At 38.5% G+C, this 22,948-nt stretch overlaps 1 protein-coding gene across 13 annotated transcripts in view; it reads left to right on the top strand.

Moving 5' to 3' along the window:
* Window positions 1-22,948, top strand: part of SYNRG (synergin gamma) — a 116,550-nt gene that overhangs the window by 8,494 nt on the left and 85,108 nt on the right. For 6 of the 13 annotated variants that reach the window (XR_009553119.1, XM_060203921.1, XM_060203920.1 and 3 more), the window contains exons 3-10: window positions 854-972; window positions 9,998-10,128; window positions 11,967-12,072; window positions 12,871-12,982; window positions 17,110-17,319; window positions 19,254-19,487; window positions 20,391-20,468; window positions 22,254-22,450. Coding sequence is in view for 12 of the 13 variants with exons in the window: in XM_060203921.1 (XP_060059904.1) it covers window positions 854-972; window positions 9,998-10,128; window positions 11,967-12,072; window positions 12,871-12,982; window positions 17,110-17,319; window positions 19,254-19,487; window positions 20,391-20,468; window positions 22,254-22,450 (1,187 nt within the window). In the remaining variant the exon portion in view is untranslated. The remainder of the gene's footprint in view (window positions 1-853; window positions 973-9,997; window positions 10,129-11,966; window positions 12,073-12,870; window positions 12,983-17,109; window positions 17,320-19,253; window positions 19,488-20,390; window positions 20,469-22,253; window positions 22,451-22,948) is intronic. The other 7 variants (XM_060203926.1, XM_060203928.1, XM_060203925.1 and 4 more) reach the window with 3 other exon arrangements.

The following is a 22,948-nucleotide window of genomic DNA, read 5'->3' as shown; positions in this document are numbered from 1 at the left end:
CAACCCTGCTTAGAGTGGGAAGGAATGAAAAAAGCATGGACACTATGAAGCAGAGATCACTGGAACCAAACAACATAATTTGGTCATACTATTAAGCATGTACAAAAATTCTGTAGAGGGGCCAGGCAGTTGAGTGCATGTGTTACAGTGTACAAGGATCTGGGTCCAAGCCCCTCAAGACAACTTCAGGAGGGAAGCTTCATGAGTGGCGAAGCAGTACTACAGATGTCTCTCCCTTTCTTATTCCCCCTTAATTTCTCCATCTCTATCATATATATATATTTTTTTTTTAAAGAACCCTGTAGAACAGGTTTTGTCACCTACATTTTACAGATGAGATGAAGATATATAACGTGCTAGGCTGACAGAATAGCTCACTTGGACAATGTACCACTTGGCCATGTGCATGACCCAGGTTTGAACCCAGCCCCCACTGTATTGAAGGAGCTTTAGTGCTGTGGTCTCTTTTTCTCTTCTTACCTTCTCCCCCTTCTCTATTTAAAAACAAAGAATATTTATATACACATACACATCCTAAAATTATGCAGTTAAATTAATGATAGTCTGCCTTATCCTGCAGCTTGTCAGATTGTGTTTTTCCAACTATACTGTGATGCCTCTCAAGTCCCTTAGAAATATGTGCTTTTAAGGAAATAAATTTTAAAACACACTGGCACCAGAAGGTAACACAGTGGATAAAGCACTGGTTTCTCAGGCATGATGTCAGGACCAATATCAATCCCTGCATCCCATGTGCCAAAGTGATGCTCTTGTTCCCTCTCCCCCTCATTAACAAATTCATTTTGAAAAACATACTGACTTTAGTAATGCCTTTTTTTTCTCTCCCCGGCAGGCCTGATACCAATGCAACAGCAAGGATTTCCTATGGTTTCTGTCATGCAGCCTAATATGCAAGGCATGATAGGAATGAATTACAGCTCTCAAATGTCCCAAGGACCTATCGCTATGCAGGTACATGTCTCTTTAGTTAATTTACAAAGTTTATATGTGTTAACTAAGAATCATGTGCTAGTAGCTTAGGTTATATTTAGAAATGAGTGTAACCTGTATGTTTCAAGACTTTTTTCGGGGTCCAGGTGATGGCACACCTTATAGAGAACATATGTTCCTGGTGTATTGCACCAAAGTACAAGACTCTGGGGTGGGTGGGTGGGAGAGTACAGGTCCTAGACAAGGATGACAGAGGACCTAGTGGGGGTTGTATTGTTATGTGGAAAACTGAGAGATGTTATACATATATGAACTATTGTATTTACTGTCAAATGTAAAACATTAATCCCCCAATAAAGGAAAAAATTTTTAAAAAGAGCTTATGTTGCCATGGGTAAGAATGTGGTCTCAGGCCCCTGGTCCCCACCTGCAGGGACAAAGCTTCATGAGTAGTGAAACAGTGCTGCAAGTTTCTCTCTCCCTTCCCCTCTCCTGTGTGTGTGTGTGTGTGTGTGTGTGTGTGTGTAATCTCCCCCTCTCCAATTTCTCTATATATACCCAGTAAGTATTTTTAAAAGAAGACTTATTCTGAAACTCATTCATTAGAGTGGAGGAAAAGCAAGATAAACCACTTAAAGAATTTATTTGTGTACTTAATGGCATGAGATGAAGGCTCAGAGGTTTCTTACTGAATTATCTCATCTAACTCCTATAAAAACTTTGTCCTAATTTTTATTTACTTATATTATTGGATAAAGACAGAGAAATTGAGAGAGGATGGGGGAGATGGTGAGAGAGACAGAGAGACACCTACAGCCCTGTTTCACCACTCATGAAGCTTTCCCCCTGCAGGTGGGGACCAGGGGCTTAAACCTGGGTCCTTGTTCACTATGATGTGAGCCTTTAACCAGGTGCACCACCACCTGGCCTCCTATAAAAATTTTTTAAAGAGATGGTAGCTCCATAGTCTGATGAGGAAACTGAAACTTTTTGAGAGTACTCAACGATTATATATAGTAAGCCAGATTTTGACCTTGAGTCTTTAATATGCCCGTACTTAACTATATTGTACATAATATATATTTGTATTAGGGAGCCATTGATTTGTTTATAGCAGTAGAATGGCACAATCAGTTTTATATTTCAAAAAGATCATTCTGACTGCTAATTAGAGAGGAGAGCAAGAATATGCATGTACAGAGAATCATTAAAGATTAGCAAGATGCTGGCTTAAAACGGTGGTAGCATAGGACTGGAAAGTTGTTTTTGAGAAATTTTTACATATGAAATTAAATCAGTAGTGCTTGGTGAATGATTAAATGTCAAAAACAAAGAAGATGATATCAAACATACTCTTCAGGCCCAGCAGATGATTCAGAAGGTAAAGCATAGACCTTACCCTGTGTGAGATTCTGGATTTGATCCTATAGACAACACCGAGGAAAGTCCAGGAAGGATAGAACAGTGGTCCTTCTCTCTCTGATTCTCTCTGTCTCTGTCTCTCAATTTATAGACTTAGGATTGGACTGGGGAGGTTGCTCAATGGTATCTTATGTGTGAGAGCCTAGTATTATACATTAAATAAAATTTCAATTACCTGTTTTCTGCACAAAATAACTGGTGGTACCATTTACTTTACTTTCACTTTACATTTACTAATAGTAAAAGAAGCACTGGGGGATATTGATGGTACAGATTGTTCACTTTGAATAATCCTTGAAACATTCAAATGAAGGAATCCAGAGACGACTTTATGGACTGACATGAGACTTAAAACATTAAAACTTTCCTCTCTGGGTTGAAAACTACATGGTGTGGGAGTCATCCACATTATAGAAGGTATTCAGTGCCATCAGGATGAACTAGAGCATCCAAGAACACTCCAGATGGATGTCGTATGCTTTACATTGGTTTGTTCTAGCCCTCCCCCGCCAAGAGAATTGGATGAGTCCTGTTAATTTCGTGGGCCTGCTTGGCCCCGCCCGAAGGAACCCCGAGAGGGTTCCTGAGTCCGAGAGTTCCTGAGTTCGAGAGTTTCAGGGTTTCAGAGTAAGAGAGAGTGCCAGAGAGACAGAGTTCCTGGGTTCCTGAGTTCCAGAGTAAGAGACGGTTTCTGAGTTCGAGAGTAAGGGAGAATGCTTGTGCCGCCGCAAAGAGACAGCGGAGTTCTGTTTGGTGATTAGTTTGTCTTAGTTTATGAATCGTTGTTCCTGAATAAAGAAATACAGCTTCCCTGCCCAGCCGTTGTCTCCGCATCTCTGTTACCCGCCGTGAAACAAGCCAGGCCGGCAAGAGCCTCACCTCCGAAAATTTTAACAACAGATGGATAAAATAAATAGTCCAGGGTAAAGCCATCAGCATTTCAGTGTCTAAATCTGAGAGGACTAATTGCCAGCAGATAAAGAAGAACAGCTACAGAACTGGGAGCGGGGGTGGGGGTGGGGGGAGCAGAGAAACAAAAAGCATGGAGGTGTAGTAGTTGAGTCAGCGGGAGAGCGCACTCTTCCTCTTAGTAGCCAGTGTTTCCCAGACTTTGGCATTTGAGTAGAAACTTTTGTTTTTTAATGTATATGCGTTTATTGTTATTTTTTTTTAAATCTAAAAGTAATCTTTATATTGCTAAGCTAAGTAAAAGAATTTACTTGTGTTCTGAACATAGGGTTATCAGATAAATACTGGATTGTCATAATAGACCTGGTGCATTTTTGTGTAGACTACATTATGACTTTCCAACAATCCAGTAGGATCAGTCACAACATTATTACCATAATGACTCACACCAGAAACTTACATAATGTTATGCAGTGTTATATCAATTCAGTTTGAAATGTCAGTTTAAAAAGTATTTTAAAATTCACTTTTGGAGAAAAAAAATTAAGGACTATTAAGCTATGATATTAAAAAGAGCATTATTACCAAATTCCAGCTACATATTGTTACCTTTTGGATTTTATAAGCATTTTCTTTTCTTTTTGTTTGCCTAAAAAAGTCTTCAATTTACCTGCAAGTGAGTTAAGAAAAAACTAATCTGTATATAGAGATAGCAAAAAAAAAAAAAGTGTTCTTCCAAATCTTAGATATGCTTTATTTTTTGGAAAGGAGGATTCAATTAAAAGATCAATAACTGGAGTCAAGTGGTGGCACACCTGGATGATTTGTTTATTAGATAAAGGCAGCCAGAAATCAAGAGGGAAGTGGGAGATAGAAAGGGAGATTAGCAGATTAGCAGAGAGAGACCTGCAGCCCTGCTTCACCACTTGCAGGCGGGGACCAGGTAGTTATGCATTGTAAAGTGTACTCAACCAGGTGTGCCACCACCCAGCTCCTTTTTCTCACTCTCTGTCACCTCCTTCCTTCTCAATTTCTGGTTGTCTCTATCCAATAAATAAATAAAGATAGTTTAAAAATTAGAAAGGAATAGATTAAATAAGTGATCATGACTTCCCAACAATCCAGTAGGATCAGTCATAACATTACCATAATGACTCACACCTGAAACTTACATAATTTAAACCTATAAAATGAGATGATTGTCCAGAAAGTGATGCAATGAATAAAGCATTGACTCTCAAACATGAGGTCCTAAGTTAGATCCCCAGAAGCCAGAATTCTCTCCTTCCCCCACTTTTTCATTCATAATTTTTTTTTTTTTTTTTTTTACAATTTAATGTTTTTTTTACAAGTTTATGGTTTCTCTTTGAACACAGAGGTACAACCTCTCATCTCCCCTTGAGTGGTGTCTAGGAGACACACCGGGATACAATATTTTTTCATCCTGTCCCTCTCCCTCCTTCCCCAGAGTCCTTTGCTTTGGTGCAATACACAAAAATAAATATGTTATTAAATAATAAAATTAGACATTAAAAAGATTGTGAGGGAGCCCCTACACCTATGGACATCTAATCTTTGACAAAGGGGCCGAGACTATTCAATGGGGAAAACAGAGTCTCTTCAACAAATGGTGTTGGAAACAATGGGTTGAAACATGCAGAAGAATGAAACTGAACCACTATATTTCACCAAATGCAAATATAAATTCCAAGTGGATCAAGGACTTGGATGTTAGACTACAGCTATCAGATACTTAGAGGAAAATATTGACAGAACTCTTTTCCGCATAAATTTTAAAGACATCTTCAATGAAATGAATCCAATTACAAAGAAGACTAAGGCAAGTATAAACTTATGGGACTACATCAACTTAAAAAGCTTCTTCACAGCAAAAGAAACCATTGCCCAAACCAAGAGACCCCTCACAGAATGGGAGAAGATCTTTACATGCCGTACATCAGACAAGAGTTTAATAACCAACATATATAAAGAGCTTGCCAAATTCAACAACAAGACAACAAATAACCCCATCCAAAAATGGGGGGAGGACATGGACAGAATATTCACCACAGAAGAGATTCAGAAGGCTGAGAAACACGTGAAAAAAATGCTCCAAGTCTCTGATTGTCAGAGAAATGCAAATAAAGACAACAACGAGATACCACTTCACTCCTGTGAGAATGTCATACATCAGAAAAGGTAACAGCAGCAAATGCTGGAGAGGGTGTGGGGTCAAAGGAACCCTCCTACACTGCTGGTGGGAATGTCAATTGGTCTAACCTCTGTGGAGAACAGTCTGGAGAACTCTCAGAAGGCTAGAAATGGACCTACCCTATGACCCTGCAATTCCTCTCCTGGGGATATATCCTAAGGAACTCAACACATCCATCCAAAAAGATCTGTGTACACATATGTTCTCGGCAGCACAATTTGTAATAGCCAAAACCTGGAAGCAACCCAGGTGTCCAACAACAGATGAGTGGCTGAGCAAGTTGTGGTATATATATACACAATGGAATACTACTCAGCTGTAAAAAATGGTGACTTCACTGTTTTCAGCCGATCTTGGATGGACCGTGAAAAAATCTTGTTGAGTGAAATAAGTCAGAAACAGAAGGATGAATATGGGATGATCTCACTCTCAGGCCGAAGTTGAAAAACAGGATCAGAAGAGAAAACACAAGTAGAACCTGAACTGGAATTGGCGTATTGCACCAGGAGAATACAGGTCCAAGAAGGATGACAGAGGACCTAGTGGGGGTTGTATTGTTATATGGGAAACTGGGGAATATTATGCATGTACAAACTATTGTATTTACTGTTGAATGTGAAACATTAATTTCCCAATAAGGAAATTAAAAAAAAATTAAAATAAAAAAAAAACACTTTTGGAAAAAAAAAAGATTGTGAGGGAGAACTGAAGAATTGAGCATTGATTATCCTGCAGTTGTATTAAACATAAGTCCCTGTGTCATAATCACAGATAGAATTGTAGACTAAAGGGGCCGGGCGATAGCGTAGTGGGTTAAGTGCACATGGTGCAAAGCTCAAGGACTGGGGTAGAGATCCTGGTTCGAGTCTCCAGCTCCCAACCTGGAGGGGAGTCGCTTCAGAAGCATTGAAGCAGGACTGCAGGTGTCTATCTTTCTCTCCCCCTCTCTGTCTTCCCCTCCTCTGTCAATTTCTCTGTGTTCTATCCAACAAGGATAGCAACAAGAACAACAATGATAAAACAACAAGGGCAACAACAACAACAAAAAAGAATTGTAGACTAAAGCAAATGTTGCATAAGTTATTGTGATACATGTGTAATTCTTTTAGAGTAAGAATAGCAAAGAACTATAAACAGTCTACCTTAGAGGACGTTGCATTTTAAATTAAGATTTGTAAGCTTTGATTCATATTAACTGATTTAGTTTTTAAGTTCTTGATCTCTCTGTTTATATTTTCTTGACCAGAGTACTGCTTACCTCTAGTTATTGATGAGACAGAAGCTTGGACCTAATTCAATAGACTGCACACTTTTACCAAGGGGCTATATTCCGAGAACTCAGCTACTAGGCTATATGCCTTGCCATGTGTGGGACATGAGAGAACCTCTTTTTTTTTTTTTGCCTCCAGACTTTCCACTGGGACTTGGAACTTCCACTGTGAATCTACTGCTCCTGGCAGATTTTTTTCTTTTCCATTGTAGAGGACAGAGAGAAATTGAAAGAGGAAAAGAGAAATACCTACAGACCTGCTTCACAGTTTGTGAACTGTCTTCCCTGCAGGTGGAGAAGTAGGGGTTCAAACCTGGATCCTTGCACTTAGTACTATGTGTTAACCAGGTGTGCCACTGCCCGGCCCTTGAGAACCTCATTTTTGAGGTGTCTTTCTCTTTATTTCTGTGTATCTATCTGAAATGAAAGCAATATGAATAAACAGCTCAGCTGTGAAGGAATAACACATATGTAGTGCCTCAGTGCCACTAAAAAATTTTGTTAAACATGAATTGATGAAAATGTGATTATTGAATCTAATAGTATGAATACGATCTTCAACTTTAATATAAATTAACATTAGTTACTTTACTTTTAAATTCATTCAAGTGATAACTTAAACTTTCTTACAAATTCTTCATCTCCTATAGCAGAACTAATCCTCCTATTATAGTGAGTAGGAAAATTGAACTAAAGTAACGTAAAGCTAAAACTTTAAAGTAGATAAAATGGATTTTTTTAAAATGTGTTGAAGAGCCAAACTACAAAAATTGTTTCTCCAAGGAACTTTTCCACAATTAGATGTTAATACAGTTGTGCAAGTAAAGAAAAGTCTTAAAAGGTACACATGTAGACTCAAAGGATGAGACAGGAGGGTTGCTTTTTTTTTTTTTTTTTTAAGAGGTAGGATAATGAAACAATGGATGGGTTCAGGGTGGTAAAAGGTTCTTCAGTACCTTTTTTTTTTTTTTAAATGACTTACTGGGGAATGAACTCAGGACTTGACACAATTATTACCACTAAACTACATCTTGTGTCAAAAATTTTTAATTTTTCATTTAGAGAAAGGTGAGAGGGAGAGAAAGATATTTAAGAGAGATGATCACATTTTACCATCCTTGACAGTTCTCTGTGGTACCAGGGTTCAAAATCAGGGCCTCAGGGGCTGGGTAGTGGCACACCGGGTTAAGTACCACTGCTTAGTTCTTGGCTAGGTGGTGCCAGGGATTGAACCTGTGACCTATTGCACCTGAGTCTTGCAAGTCTCTAACAGGCTGTGCTATCTCCCCAAACCTTATTTTGTTGCATTGAAAAATAATTACTTATTAAATGTTTTGGTTTTTTTTTACAAGATCACTATTCAGCTCTGGCTTATGGTGGTGCGGGAGCTTGAACCTGGAACTTTGGAGCCTCAGGCATGAGAGTCTTTTTGCATAACCATTATGCTATCTATCCTCTGCCTTAAATGTTTTCTATAAAATTATGTAGGGCTGAGAAGACAGTATAATGGTTATAAAAAGGCTTTCTTAGGCAGGCTGGGAGTATGGATTGACCAGTCAACACCCATGTTCAGCAGGGAAGCAATTACAGAAGCCCATAATGACCCTGGGCCCATACTCCCAGAGGAATAAAGAATAGGAAAGCTCCCAAGAACAATGACATCAATAACAACAACAATAATAACTACAACAAAAAAACAACAAGGGCAACAAAAAGGGAAAATAAATAAATATATTTTTTTAATTTTTTTAAAAAGAGTAGGAAAGCTATCAGGGGAGGAGATGGGATACGGAGAGCTGGTGGTGGGAATTGTGTGGAGTTGTACCCCTCTTATCCTATGGTTTTGTCATTATCTCCTTTTTATAAATAAAAAAACAAGGAAGAAGAGAAAATTGGAATTGTGCTATTAAGTGATCACAAGAGAAAAAAAAAAGCTCTCTTGCCTGAGGCTCTGAAGTTCCAGGTTCAATCCCCAGCACCACTATGAGCCAGAGCTAAGCAGTGCTCTGGTCTATCTCATTAAAATAATAAAAAATAAATAAAATTTTTAAAAATAAAAATCTATATGTAAGCCTATACTAATGAACATCAAAGTAGTTCTTATCCTACTAGACATATTGGGAAAACAGGCTTGATTTCACTTATAAAACTGTTGTCCATTGCTGGAAATATAAAGATATGGTATCTTTTCTCAAAGAGAAAAGTGTGCTCCTTGAAGCATGGCTTCATGTGCACATGACCTGAAAGAATTTATATGCATACGCCTTCAGACTGTTAGCATGGGTACTGATAAGACAGTGAAGGATTGAGAGGGACAAGATATTGAAAAAAATGCCTATTTTTAGTCTTGTTTTTTTAAAACATTTATTAAAATATATTTATATACCTCAATAAGCATGAGATACTTTATAGAAGTTAGTTTTTCTTTATAACAAAAGATTAAATTAGGAAAGGAAAGAAAAAAGTTAAATTAAAGCCAAAAAATGGTTCACCTGGCATGGATAGTTTTTCATGTGCAAGATCCAGATTTGAACCCCTTACCACCATGTGGAAGCACCATGCAAAGAGGAAGCTTCTAGTAGTGAAGCAGTGCTGTGGTATCTCTCCTCTGTCTCAACCTGTAAAAAGAACAAACAGTGGAATCATGCAGGCAAGAAGTCCTGTCAGTAAAGGAAAAAAAGGGGGCTGGGCAATAGCACACTGAGTTAAGTGCACTTAACTCATGCAAGAACCCATACAAGGATCCTGGTTTGAGCCCCCGGCTCCGTACCTGCAAGGGGGTTGCTTCACAAGCAGTGAAGCAGGTCTGCAGGTGTCTTTCTTTCTCCTTATCTCCTGTCCCCTCTCAATTTCTCTCTGTTCTAGCCAATACAAAGTGGGGGAAGTGGCCACCAGGAGCACTGGATTTGTAGTGCAGGCACCTAGCCCCAGTGATTACACTGGAGATAATAAATAAATAATAAATATATAGGTAGATAAATAAATAAATGGACCAGGTGGTGGCACACCCAGTTGAGTGCACACATGACGTTATGTAAGGACCCAGGTTCAAGCCCCTAGTCTCTACCTGCAGGAGAGAAGCTTTACAAATGGTAAAACAGTGCTAAAAGTCTCTCTCTCCTCCTCCTCCCCCCTTCCCTTCTCTCAATTTCTGTCTGTCTCTGTTCAAAATAAATAAAATATTAAAAAGAAAAACAAAGAAGTTATATTAAAGCCTTTTCTATTTCTTCTAGGCAGGGATACCAATGGGACCAATGCCAGCGGCAGGAATGCCTTACCTGGGCCAAGCATCATTCCTGGGAATGCGCCCAGCAGGCCCACAGTACACTCCAGACATGCAGAAGCAGTTTGCTGAAGAACAACAGTAAGAGACCTCCAGAATCCAAGCAAAACTAAGATATATGACAGCAGTTATTTAAAAAAAAAAAATTGATAATTTTTGGTGCATATTTAAAGTCAAAGCAATCACTTCACCTTAAAAATTCTTTTTTTTTTTTTTTTTTAACCAGCTCTGGCTTATGGTGGTGCAGGGACTGAACCTGGGACTTTGGAGCCTCAGGCATGAGAGTTTCTTTGCATAACCATTATGCTACCTACCCCTGCCCACCTTAAAATTCTTTAAAATGCTTTATATATTTTTTATTTATTTTCCCTTTTGTTGCCCTTGTTTTTTATTGTTGTTGTAGTTGTTGTTGTTGATGTCATTGTTGGATAAGACAGAGAGAAATGGAGAAAGGAGGAGAAATGGAGAGGGGAAGACAAGGGGAGAGAAAGATTGCCTGTGAAGTGACTCCCCTGCAGGTGGGGAGCTGGGAGTTCGAACCCAGGATCCTTATGCCAGTCCTTTGCACTTTGCACTATGTGTGCTTAACCCACTGCGCTACCGCCCAACTCCCTAAAATGCTTTTTTAAGTTTCAAATCTAGCAGGGGACGTGGCCTAGAAAATAGTTGATTTGAGGGGATTGGGCAGTGGCATACTGGATTAAGCACACATAAGATGAAGTGCAAGGATCCTGGTTCGAGCCCCCAGCTCCCCACCTGCGGGGGAGGGGGCGTCACTTCACAAGTGGTGAAGCAGGCCTGCAGATGTCTGTCTTTCTCTCCCCTCTCTGTCTTCCCTTCCTCTCTGTCCTATCCAAGAAAACATGGCCACAGGAGCAGTGGATTCATAGTGCAGGCACCAAGCCCCAGCGATTACCATTGAGTGAGGGAGAGAGGAAGGAAGGAAGGGAGGAAGAGAGGAAGAGAGGAAGGAAGAAATCACTTGGTTGTTCACAGGACTTGCATAACTGAGTCTCTTTGATTCCCAGAGCTGCATGTGCCAAAGTGGTGCTCTGGCTTCCCTCTCTTATGTGAAACTCTTTGATATGCAATAAATAAAATAATTACTTTTATCAGCAAGGACCTTAAGAGATTCTTTGATTCAGTCCTCTGTTTTTGCATTTCTGAAAAGAGAGACCCAGAGAAGCTATTTGCCAGTCCAGTTGTCACAACCTTTAGCGGTTTGGATCTACATGCATGCCTGTGATTCTGAGAACATTAGTCTTCCCAGGTGGCAGTGCCTTCCCTGGTGTAAGTTTCTTTATCTTTTATCTTTCCATAAATATTTTTAATTTTGGGCAAAGGTAGATAGCATAATGGTTATGCAAAGAGACTCTCACGCTTGAGGCTCCAAAGTCACAGGTTCAGTCCCCCACCACCGTAAGCCAGAGCTGACCAGTGCTACAGTAGTGTGTGTGTGTGTTCCCAGAACACTGCTTAGCTCTGGCTTATGATAGTGCCTGAGGATTGAACCTGGAACTTGACAGTCTACAGGCTTGAAAATCTTTTTGTGTAGCCATGATGCCATTTCCCCCCCACCCCCGTTTTTTTTTCTTTTATTTATAAAGTTTCTTCGTTATGTGCAGAACAGAGTGTCTTTATTTTGTCTGCCTCCCTATTCATCTTTTGAATTGTTTTTGCATCAAAAGCATGTCACCTGGCTTATTAGGAAATAAGTTTATAATATAAGTAAATAATCTTTAGACTAAAGTGATGTATTTTGAAATAATGAAAACAGGATAGTTATAAGAAAATTAGTTGTTGAAGTTTCTAGTTCTAGAAATGCAAGATAGCATTGCTGAAAGTGTTGATAGAAACTTGAGTAAAGCACAATTGATACTTCATGAAGCTGGTTCTTCACTGGATTGTTTTTCCTTCAGAAAACGATTTGAACAACAACAGAAACTCTTAGAAGAAGAAAGAAAAAGACGTCAGTTTGAAGAACAGAAGCAAAAACTCAGACTTCTGAGTAGTGTGAAACCCAAGGTATACATATCCCCCCCCCACAGTGTACATACATATAACATACATATACACTGCTCCTCAATGCACCTCTGCACGGTAACATGGCAAACATGCCTTTTCTCTCTCATTCTGGGTTTTGTCACTGAGGCATGAGTTCAGCTGGAGACTATGGTTGGTTAAATTTTTCTTTTTTTGGAAAGCACACTTATTGTTGAAAAGCATAAGATGCCAGACAATTTTTTTGACTACAGTGTTGGTGTTATAACCATTTCTCCATCTCTCTCTCTCTCTCTCTCTCTCTCTCATTCACTCTCACTCTCTCTCTTTTTTTTTTCTTAAACTAGGGCCTTGGGCATGCACTGTTTCACCACTTTGGGTCACTTTTTCTTAGGAGGTGGGAGGGAAAGACACCACAGTACCAATTCCCTCCAATATAAATAGCACCTCCCACATGGAGCTAAGTCTCAAACCTGAGCCGCATGCATGGCAAGGTATGCCCCTACCCAGTGAACTGTCTCTCAGACCCTATAATCTGTTCTTGAAAAGCATTGATGTTGGGGCCAAGTGGTAGTGCATCAGATTGAGTGCACATGTTAAGTGCACCAGGGCCCAGTTCAAGCCCCTAGTCCCCACCTTCAGGGGGAAAGCTTCATGAGTAGTGAAGCAGGGCTGCAGGTGTCTCTCTTCTCTCTCCCTGTCTCCCCCTTCCTTCTTGATTTCTCGCTAGTATGAAGTAGAAATACTGGGCAGAACAATTCTTTTAATTTGAGAGAATTTAGGATGAAGTGAAAGAGCAAAACTACATTTGTTGTCTCTTAGGCAGGAGAGAAGAGTCGAGATGATGCTTTGGAAGCTATAAAAGGAAACTTAGATGGATTTTCCAGAGATGCTAAGATGCACCCTACTCCAGCATCGCACCCTAAGAAACCAGGTATTTTTAACTTAAAATGCATCTTTTGCCAGAAGGTTACTTAGTCTTTGTTTAATTGACTACAGTGTGTATGTGACAAGTCAGTGCTGACCTCTTCCTCTAAACTATGTACAGACCTGGATGCTTAAAAAAAAAATTATAGTATTTTAACAAGTGTGCAAGATACCTCTCCTGGGAGGGAACCTGTTTGCTGTGTATGCAGTCCAGGTTTGAATCCAGCCCCTACCACACTGAAGGAAGTTTTAGTGCTGTGAAGTCTTTCCCTCTCTCTTCCTGTCTCTCCATTTCTGTCTCTCTCTGTCTGAACATTTCAACCCAGTGTGATAAAGCTCTGGTGACGACAAAAAGAAAAAAATAATAATAATTTAAATTTTTCAGTGATTAGAGTTTCTGATTTTGTTAACCGTCTTGGAAAGGGAAAAAAAAAATCTGTCTTCTTGTAAATGCCATTATAGCAACTTGACTTATAAGCCTGTATTTATGACCATGTTAACATTAGCAAAATCCATTCATTAAGAGCAGATGTTGAAAGGAAATTATTATTTACAAGAGATCATGAACCTTCAGGGTTGGCTGGCTGCAGAATATCATTTCATTCTCATTGTTTAGAAATAGCTTGGGGTTGGGAGATAGCTCACTGGATCGAGTGCATACCTTGCCACCCCCTAAGTTAAAGATTGAAACTTTACACCTGGGCCAGTGGTATCACACACACATGAGACTTCATATTATTAAATAATAACAAATGTATATGTGTTCACACTTAATGTGATTAGGCCTGGTAATTTTTAAAATGTCTCTTTTTAAAAGCATAGGCTTAATAATTCTCCTTATGAAATCTTAATTTATTTGATATAGTCCTTTTGTCTGTGTGATATATATATATATATATATATATATATATATATATATATTTTTTTTTTTTTTTTTTAACTAAGAAAGATAGGGAATGAGAGAAAGAACCAGATATCACTCTAGTACATACGCTGTCAGGGATTGAACTCAGGATCTCATGGTTGAGAGTCCAGTGCTTTATCCATTGTGCCACCTCCCAGACCACTGATTGTTTTTTCTTTCAGTATAAGAGATCAAACCCAGAACCTCACACATGAACTCTACCACTGAGCCACCTCTTAGCCCATTATTTTATTTTAATTTTTACTTTTGATTTTTCATAAGGCCAAAGCCCTGTTCTATCATTCATGGAATTCATTTGTTTTTGTGGCTCTCATGTGGTACAGGGAATCAAATTCAGGCCTTATGCACATAAAAGACACTCTCTACCACCAGACCACCTCCCCAATCTTCTTTAATATATTTCTTTAAGGATTTTATCATTTATCAGCAGATAGGCAAAAGAAAGTGCTTATTCAGAGCAGCATGAAGGGATATTTGTATGCATGTTGGAATTAGTTGAAATGTTCTTCTGTATATACATAAATGTAACATCTATTTTATTTTATTTTATTTATTTATTTTTGCCTCCATGGTTATTGCTGGGGCTCGGTGCCTGCACTATGAATCCACTGCTCCTAGAGACTATTTTTTCCCCTTTTGTTGCCCTTTTTTTTTTTTTTTTTAATCTTTGTTGTGGTTATTATTGTTGTTATTGGTGTCATTGTTGTCGGATAGGACAGAGAGAAATCTAGAGGAGGGAAAGACAGAAGGGAAGAGAAAGACACCTGCAGACCTGCTTCACCACCCGTGAAGCAACCCCCCTGCAGGTGGGGAGCCTAGGGCTCAAACCAGGATCCTTACTCTAGTCCTTGCACTTTGTGCCATGTGCGCTTAACCTACTGTGCTACTGCCCAACCCCCTACATTTCTTTTTTAAATATCTATTAATGATAGAGACAAGAGAGCCAGAGTATCACTATGGTACATGTGATGCTGAATATTGACTTCAGGCATACTCTAGTCACTGTGCTACCTCCTGGGCCACCATCTTTTTTTGATATTTTATTCTCAACTAATTTCAAATATAGATGAACTGATTTCATAAGTTGTTTAGCCAGCCAAGAAAATATTATTTTCTCCTGATGTATATTACAATGATAAATTTTACTTTAAACTCATACATTATAATCTCTACTTGTGAAATCAGGAGGAAATAATATTAGCACTTTGGTCCATTCTTGACTTTCTAGGATAACTTTGACTCTCTCCTATTACTTTTACTTTGACTCTCTCCGATTACTTTTACTTGTTAAATTATATACTGAAACTCAAAATCCACAAATGCCCCAAAGTAAAATACACATCAAGTTTGAAAAGAGAGAATGGGTTTTAGTAACCACATCTGAGAAAGGGGAAGTCTGTTTTAAAAGTCAATATAAGCTTAATAAGCTAACCCCAAAAGTAATTTTAATAGACATTAGGTACTAAGAAAATAGCTCACCAGGTAGGGTTCATGCCTTGCCATGTGCACATCCCAGGTTTGAACCCCAGCACTACATGAGAGGTGCCATGGAACTGGGGTAAGTACTGATGCTTTCGTGTCTCTGTGTTTGTTTCTGTATCTAAATGAAAAAGTGGCCCAGGAGTGGTGAAATCATGCACTAGGCCCTAGTTTCATATAAAAGGGGGGGAGGAAGACCAGATGAATGAGTACAGTTTGGGAAATTGCTCAACTGGTAGAACATAGGACTTGGCATGCCTGAGGTGCCCTGTTCAGTCCCTAGCACTGCATATACAGGACTGGTGCTCTGGCTTCTCTCATGAAATGTTGTATTTCACATGAGATCAGATAGACTGTGTTTTGTTTGGACACCCATATATTCAAGCATCGTTGTTGAATAATAGATTGGTATTTTGTTGTTCAGATAATCTTTTGCATTCAATCAAAAGAAATACAGTTAGCAATTTCCTGTTAATTATTTTCTTGAAGCAAGCCAAAGGAGTTTCCAGAATCCTCTTCAGTTATTCTTGTCCTTAGGCCTAAAGTATGTAAAGGGAGCCCCTAGCATTTCTTATCAAAAGTTCCTTGAATCCCCCTCCATTTACTTTAAAATATTGAAATATGGGGGCTGAATAGTGGCACGCTTAGTACAGCACACGTTACAATGCACAAGGACCCAGGTTCAAGCCCCTAGTCTCTACCTGCAGCAGGAAAGCTTCACAGTTGCTAAAGGAGTGCTGCAGGTCTCTCTCTCTCCTTCTCTGTCTCCTCTCCCTCCTCAACTTCTCTCCCCCCTCAATAAAAATTAAATAAAGAAATTTAAAAGTAAATAAAATAAAAGATTGAAATACAAGCTGCATCTTCACATCAGCATTATACTTTTTTTTTTTTTTGCCTCCCAGGTTATTGCTGGGGCTCAGTGCCTGCACCACGAATCCACTGCTCCTGGAGGCCATTTTTTTCCCATTTTTGTTGCCTTTGTCACCCTTGTTGTTGTTACTGGACAGAGAGAAATCAGAGAGGAGAGATAGACACCTGCAGACCTGCTTCACCACCTGTGAAGTGACGGACGCCCCTGCAGGTGGAGAGCCAGAGCTCAAACTGGGATCCTTACATTGGTCCTGCGCTTTGCGCTATCTGCGCTTAACCCACTGTGCTACCGCCCAGCCCCTTGGATCTCATATTTAATACTAAAGTAGCACATATTGAAATGGGGGCTGAGTAGTGGCATACTCAGTACAGCACACATGTTATTATGCACAAGGACCCAGATTCAACCCCCTGATCCCCACCTGCAGTGGGAAAGCTTCACAATTGCTGAAGTAGTGCTGCAGTAATCACCATTTTGATACAAATTGTTAGTGGTCTTAGAAAAAAAAATTAAATTAACCAAATAAGAGAAGGAAAAAAAATTAAACATTTTTCTATTTTTGAATCAAAGGTATTATGTTGTCAGAAAAATCACAACTCATTTTTGCATAGAAAAGTAACATCATGACTTTTCTGACAGTCCTATATATATGTGTATGTGTATATATATATATATATAGACATCAAAGTGTTCTCACATTCTTTACATAATTCTGTTTGCCTGTTACAACATGTTACTTCCTATTCATCTCCACAGTTCATGGTCAGTATATTATTTTGGGATTGTACTAGATCTAAATTTCATTTTCCCTGTTGATTTTCATCTCTTGTGTGTTTCATTGCCATTTTCCATTTTGCAGATTATCCTACATCATCTCATTCTACTAAAACTGTCTCCCCATCACCTACCTTTCTTGATGAAGAAGAATTCAGTGATTTTATGCAGGGACCTGTTGAAGTTCCCACATGTGGGCCCTCTTCCACTTCCCAGCCTTTTCAGTCTTTCCAGTCCATCGCCTCACTTGGCCAGTTGCATACACAGAAGGCTGAAGCACAGCCTCTCCCTCCAGGTCAGACCCAGTGCCTTTTGCCTTACATGACACCCCTGGCCAGATTACCATTTCTCTCCTGCTACACCCTCACCCAATATACAGAAAGCAAACACCTCATAGTGAATTAGTGGAAGTATTCTTAAAATAATCTAGGGAAATTTCTCTTTTATCACTTAATATCGTGACATGGAAAGAAACATGTATCTTAACATTTCATAAGTGATTTAAGTGTTTTGCTCTTTAATTAGTAATGGTATAAGCAAACTTAGAACCTGAAAGCAACCCATACTTATTTTTTTAATATTTATTCATTTATTATTGATAGAGACAGAAAGTGAAGGGGGGGAGAGAGAGAGAGAGACAACTATAGCCCTGCTTCACCACTTAGGAAGCTTTACCCCCTGCAGGTGGGGACCAGGGGCTTGAACCTGGGTCCTTATACACTGTAATATGTGCGCTTAAAACAGGTGTGCCACTGCCTGGCCCCACAACCTAATTTCTTAAGGTATACCACTTTTACTTAGAAAAATCACCAGTATCTCTTTCTTTCTTCCTTCCTTTCTCTTCTTTCTCTCTTTCTTTCTTTTCTTTCCTTATTTCTTTTTAGGTTTATTTATGAGAGTAAGGAGAGGGAGAGGAGAGAGAGAGAAAGAACACCAGGGCATTGCTCTGACACATATAATGCCAGAGATCAAACTCAGGGCCTCATGCTTAAGAATCCAGTGCTTTATCCATTGTGCTACCTCCTGGACTGTAGTATCAGATAATTTTATTTTTATTTTCACCAGAATTCTGCTAAACTCCTGCTTCTGATGGTGCGGGGATTGAACCTGGGACCTTTGGTGTCTAAGGCATGAGAATCTTTTCTGCACAACCATTATGGGTTGTTTGTTTGCTTGTTTGTTTTTACCAGAGCACTGCTCAGCTCTGGCTTATGGTGGTCCAGGGGATTGAACCTAGGGCTTAAAACTTCAGGCATGAGTCTCTTTGCATAACCATTATGCTATCTACACCCACCCTTCACATTATCAGTTTCTTAGAGTCATTAGTCAAGAACAAATATTTTTAAAGTGCTCTGTCTAGTTCAGTAATAGAGCTATGAAGTCACTTTCTTTTTTAATTTTTATATTTATTTTCCCTTTTGTTGCCCTTGTTGTTTTTCATTGTTTTGTAGTTATTGTTGTTCTTATTGATGTCGTTGTTAGATAGGACAGAGAGAAATGGAGAAAGAGGAGGGGAAGACAGAGGGAGAGAGAAAGATAGACACCTGAAGACCTGCTTCACTACCTGTGAAGAGACTCCCCTGCAGGGGGGGGGGGGGGCGGGAGCTCAAACTGGGATCCTTATACCAGTCCTTGCGCTTTGCGCCATGTGTGCTTAACCTGCTGCGCCACCGCCCAACTCCCATGAAGTCACTTTATATACTTAACTACCAGCTTGTCCCTGGACAAGTCTTCAAACATTCCTGTATTTCAGACTTATCACTTGTGGAATATAGGGCTTGGGGCTAGGGGGAAGAAGATGCAAGATTATTATTATCACAGTTCAGTCTGGGAGGGATCTTAATAAGCATGAGCTTGATCCAGACTTCTCTATTGATAGAAGCAGAAACAGACCTAGAGGTGGTGTTACTGGTCAGAGGTTTTCCTTATAGTTAGTGGAAGTGTTCATATCTTGTGTAGCTCACTAGATTTCTAAGGTAGTGCATTTTCCACTATCCCATTTTGCCTACTTTTTCATGGAGTTTTTGAGGGTTACAGTAGATAATACTGTCTAAATTCTGTAAAATTTGTCTCTCAAGTCCTATATAAATGTATAATAATTTATTTCAAATTTTACATTATATGTAGCAGGACCTTCTCTTTGGAATTCGGGGGTGGAAGTGGATGAATGAAAAGATTTTTTTTTTTAATGCAGTTCTATACAAATAATCCTTCATACTGTTTGTTTAGGCCCTTCCTTGGAAGAGAACCTCCTAGTGTCTTGTGATATAAGTACATCTGGGCAGGAACAAATTAAAGTAAATACTTCTGAAGTCGGCCACAAAGGCCTAGGCCCAGGTTCCAGTAAGAATCATCCCAGTTTAACAGCCAGTAACAGGGTTGCTGTAGATGGACGTGTAAGTGGTACCACTACTACAGAGGCAGAAAAGACTTCAGACCAAAACCTGTCCATTGAAGAGAGTGGTGAGCTCATGAAATATTCAGAAAAAACTTAATTTAATTAAATGTTGCTCCAATGCTAACACCTTAAGCATTAATTTCAAAATGAATGCCGCTTGATCCTGCTAATTGAGATTTTGCTTTGAATATATTTAATGCATTCTTTTCTCTAATTAACCCCTACAATTTTGCTCTGAATTCTTGCAACACTCTTACTCTTTAAAAAATAATTATTGTGGTAGAGAGTAATCAGAATCACTCCTGATTTAAAAATTCTTTTCCTCTTATAAAAATTATTCCCCCCTTATACTTTGTTTTCTGTAAAGGTTGAAAAGCTAAGATTTAACTGGAAAAGTCACCAATGAGAGTATAGTTTGGTTCTCTGAAATAAATCATATATATCACTGACTAAATATTCAAATTTTCATAGACTCAGTTTGCAAAGATAAATTAGAACAGGACTGTGAACAATGTTTTGAAGGTTATTTTACTGTAGAAAATAAAAAGCCAAAGCCTACACATCTATGGCAACAATATCATCAGATTAAAAAAAGGAAAAGAAAAAGAAAACTTAGCAAATAAATATTATTAAAAGATACAAGTAAACCTTAGCCAATTAAGGTTTCATACACACATACTTTTTAAACCACCATTTAGCATGTTTTTTTTACCTATAATTTATAATACATGTGAAATGGTGGAAGGCTCATGTGGTTCAGAATACTGATTTGGTACTGCTTAGTTTTGTTTGGTTTTAGTTTCCTCTTTAACACGTAGTTAATGTTAAAGAGTTGTCTAGAAACTAAAAATTTCAGTTGTATTGGTGACTTTTTTTAGTGTCTCCAACTCTTACAATTGCTGTTACAAAAACCATGATTTCCCCATCTTCTTCATTATATACATTAGATAATGTTCCTTATCTTTTAGGTGTGGGAGTTTTTCCCTCACAGGATCCTGTTCAGCCAAGAATGCCTCCTTGGATTTATAATGAAAATTTGGTTCCAGGTAAATTAATTAATTAAAATTTAAAATCTTTGCTTTGAATTCCCATCTGGATATTTCGCTTTAAATGTTGTAAATATTTACTCTCATAGCTATAAAATATGCAGAAGCAATTTTAATCTTTCTTTTTCTGAAAGAGTATAGGAAATTAAACTAGTGTTTCTTTTTATTTACTAATTAGAGAGAGAGAACCAGAGTATCACTGTAACACATTCAATACCAGGGATTGAATTTAGGACCTCATTCTTGAGAACCCAGCACTATCCAGTGCACCACCTGCCAGGCAGTATTCATTCTCTCTCTCTCAAGATTTATTTCACATGTTAGAATCTCATGAGAGAGAGAGAAGCCAGCTCATCATGCCAGTATTGAAATGGAACTGGGGATTGAACCAGAACCTTAGACATACTGATCTTGAGTTCTACCAACTTGAGCCAATAAATCTATTAAATCTAGTGGTTTTTTAAAAATATTTTATTTATTGGATCAAGACAAATTGAGAGGGAGGGAGAGCGAGAGAGATATGCACGTGCAGCACTACTTTACCACTTGCAAGGCTTTCACCCTGCAGGTAGGAACCAGAGGCTTAAACATGGATCCTTGAGCATTGTAATATGTGTTCTCAACCAAGTGTGCCACCTCCTAGTCCCCTTTTGTTTATCACATATTAGAGTTCACATGAGAGTGAGAGAAAGCTGCAGAAGCACCACTGCAGTACCTACATGTGCTACCAGGAATAAACCATGAACTCTGGCTATTTCCCCAGCTGCCAGATCTAGTGTTTCAGGACATTGCCTCGTGACATATGTCATTACTTATGTAAGGTGCTGCAGAAAAGTTTTGCTGTATTGTTTTGTTAACTATTCCCCAAAACTCCTTGAACTTGGAACTTGGACTGCCACATTTAGCCAATGAGCATACAGGACATGCCATTAAAACTGTTTCAAATATAACAAGTCATTGTTTAGTAGAGTTACATCCAAGCAATATTACATCCTATATTTATACTGCCACCCTATGACCTCAGCCTTTTCCACTGTGTCTTTGGAACTCCCACTTAGTTGTGAAAAACTCAACAGTATCTTACTTTTTTTTTTTTTTTAAGATTGTATTTATTTATTTATTAGTGAGAAAGATAGGGGGGAGAGAGAACCAGATATCACTCTGGTACATGTGCTGCTGGGGATTGAACTCAGGACCTCATGGTTGATAGTCCAATACTTTATCCACTGTGCCACCTCCCAGACCACTAGTATCTTACTTTCCCCCACTACTCTGCCTCATCACCTTAACTGAAACCAGGTCTTTCTCCAAAGTTTGTATTCCCAAAGCATCTTTCCCCAGAGGCATTTTGTCTTACCACCTCTGGTTCATTGGAGCAAGAGAAAGATAGTTTTAGTATAGTTCTTATTTCATACTGCTATTGTAAACTAATCTCACCATCACTACTCTACAACTTCTCTTTTTAAAGTCCTGTGACTCAGTAGGCAGTTAAGTGGGTAGAACACAGGACTTATACATACAAGTTCCCGGGCTCAATCTCCAGCACCACTGAGCAGTGCCCTGGTCATTCTTTCATAAGGATGGTGATCTAGTCTCTATTATAGTTGTTTGCTGAATATTTCCATTTGAATATCTGTATAGCTATTCAACCTCTGATGTAACTTCGGTTGTATAAAGCAGTGTGCTTTAAAATTATACATGTTTAGAAATGACAACAACAAAGAAATAACACAAAAAGTTCAGTCTCTTATGTTAACATTTGTAATCTGATCTTTTCTTTAATAGATGCTTATAAGAAAATTTTAGAAACCACAATGACTTCTACTGGAATAGATACTGCTAAACTTTACCCCATTCTGATGTCATCTGGACTTCCCAGGGAAACTCTTGGACAGATATGGGCCTTAGCCAATCGAACTACACCTGGCAAACTTACTAAAGAAGAACTTTATGCTGTTCTTGCCATGATAGCATTAACACAGGTACACAGTATTTCTTAAGTTATAGCAAATAACTTTTTAGCATAAATTGAACTAATGTGAATACTTTTTGATTACACACTAACAGAATTCCTTCCACATTAAGATTTGTTTTCAGGATACAACATTTCAAAAGTACACTCTTCATATAAAATACATATTAGCAAAATTCACTTTACAGGGAGAATGCAAAATAATAACACTGCTTGATCTAACTATATCCTCTCTGAACTTGGAAGTTAGTAAGAGATGAAATTACCCTTTTTTAAAATTTTATTTATTTATTTATTTAATAGAACAGAGAAATTGAGAGGACAGGCAGAGCTAGAAAAGAGAGATACCTCCAATTAAAGTTTTCTGTTAGCAATTTTTCTCATATTAAATATAATTTTAAATTATTTGACTGTAGTGGATAAGCCAAATTGACAGATTGAAAATGTCTAAACTGATATGTTTTTGTCATTTCTTTGCCTATTACTAGGTTTTCAGCTTATTTTTTTT

This window comes from Erinaceus europaeus, chromosome 12 (genome assembly GCF_950295315.1).
Source record: "Erinaceus europaeus chromosome 12, mEriEur2.1, whole genome shotgun sequence".
NCBI lineage: Eukaryota > Metazoa > Chordata > Mammalia > Eulipotyphla > Erinaceidae > Erinaceus > Erinaceus europaeus.
Note: the sequence above shows the minus strand (reverse complement) of the source record. Positions and strands in the feature narration are given on the sequence as shown.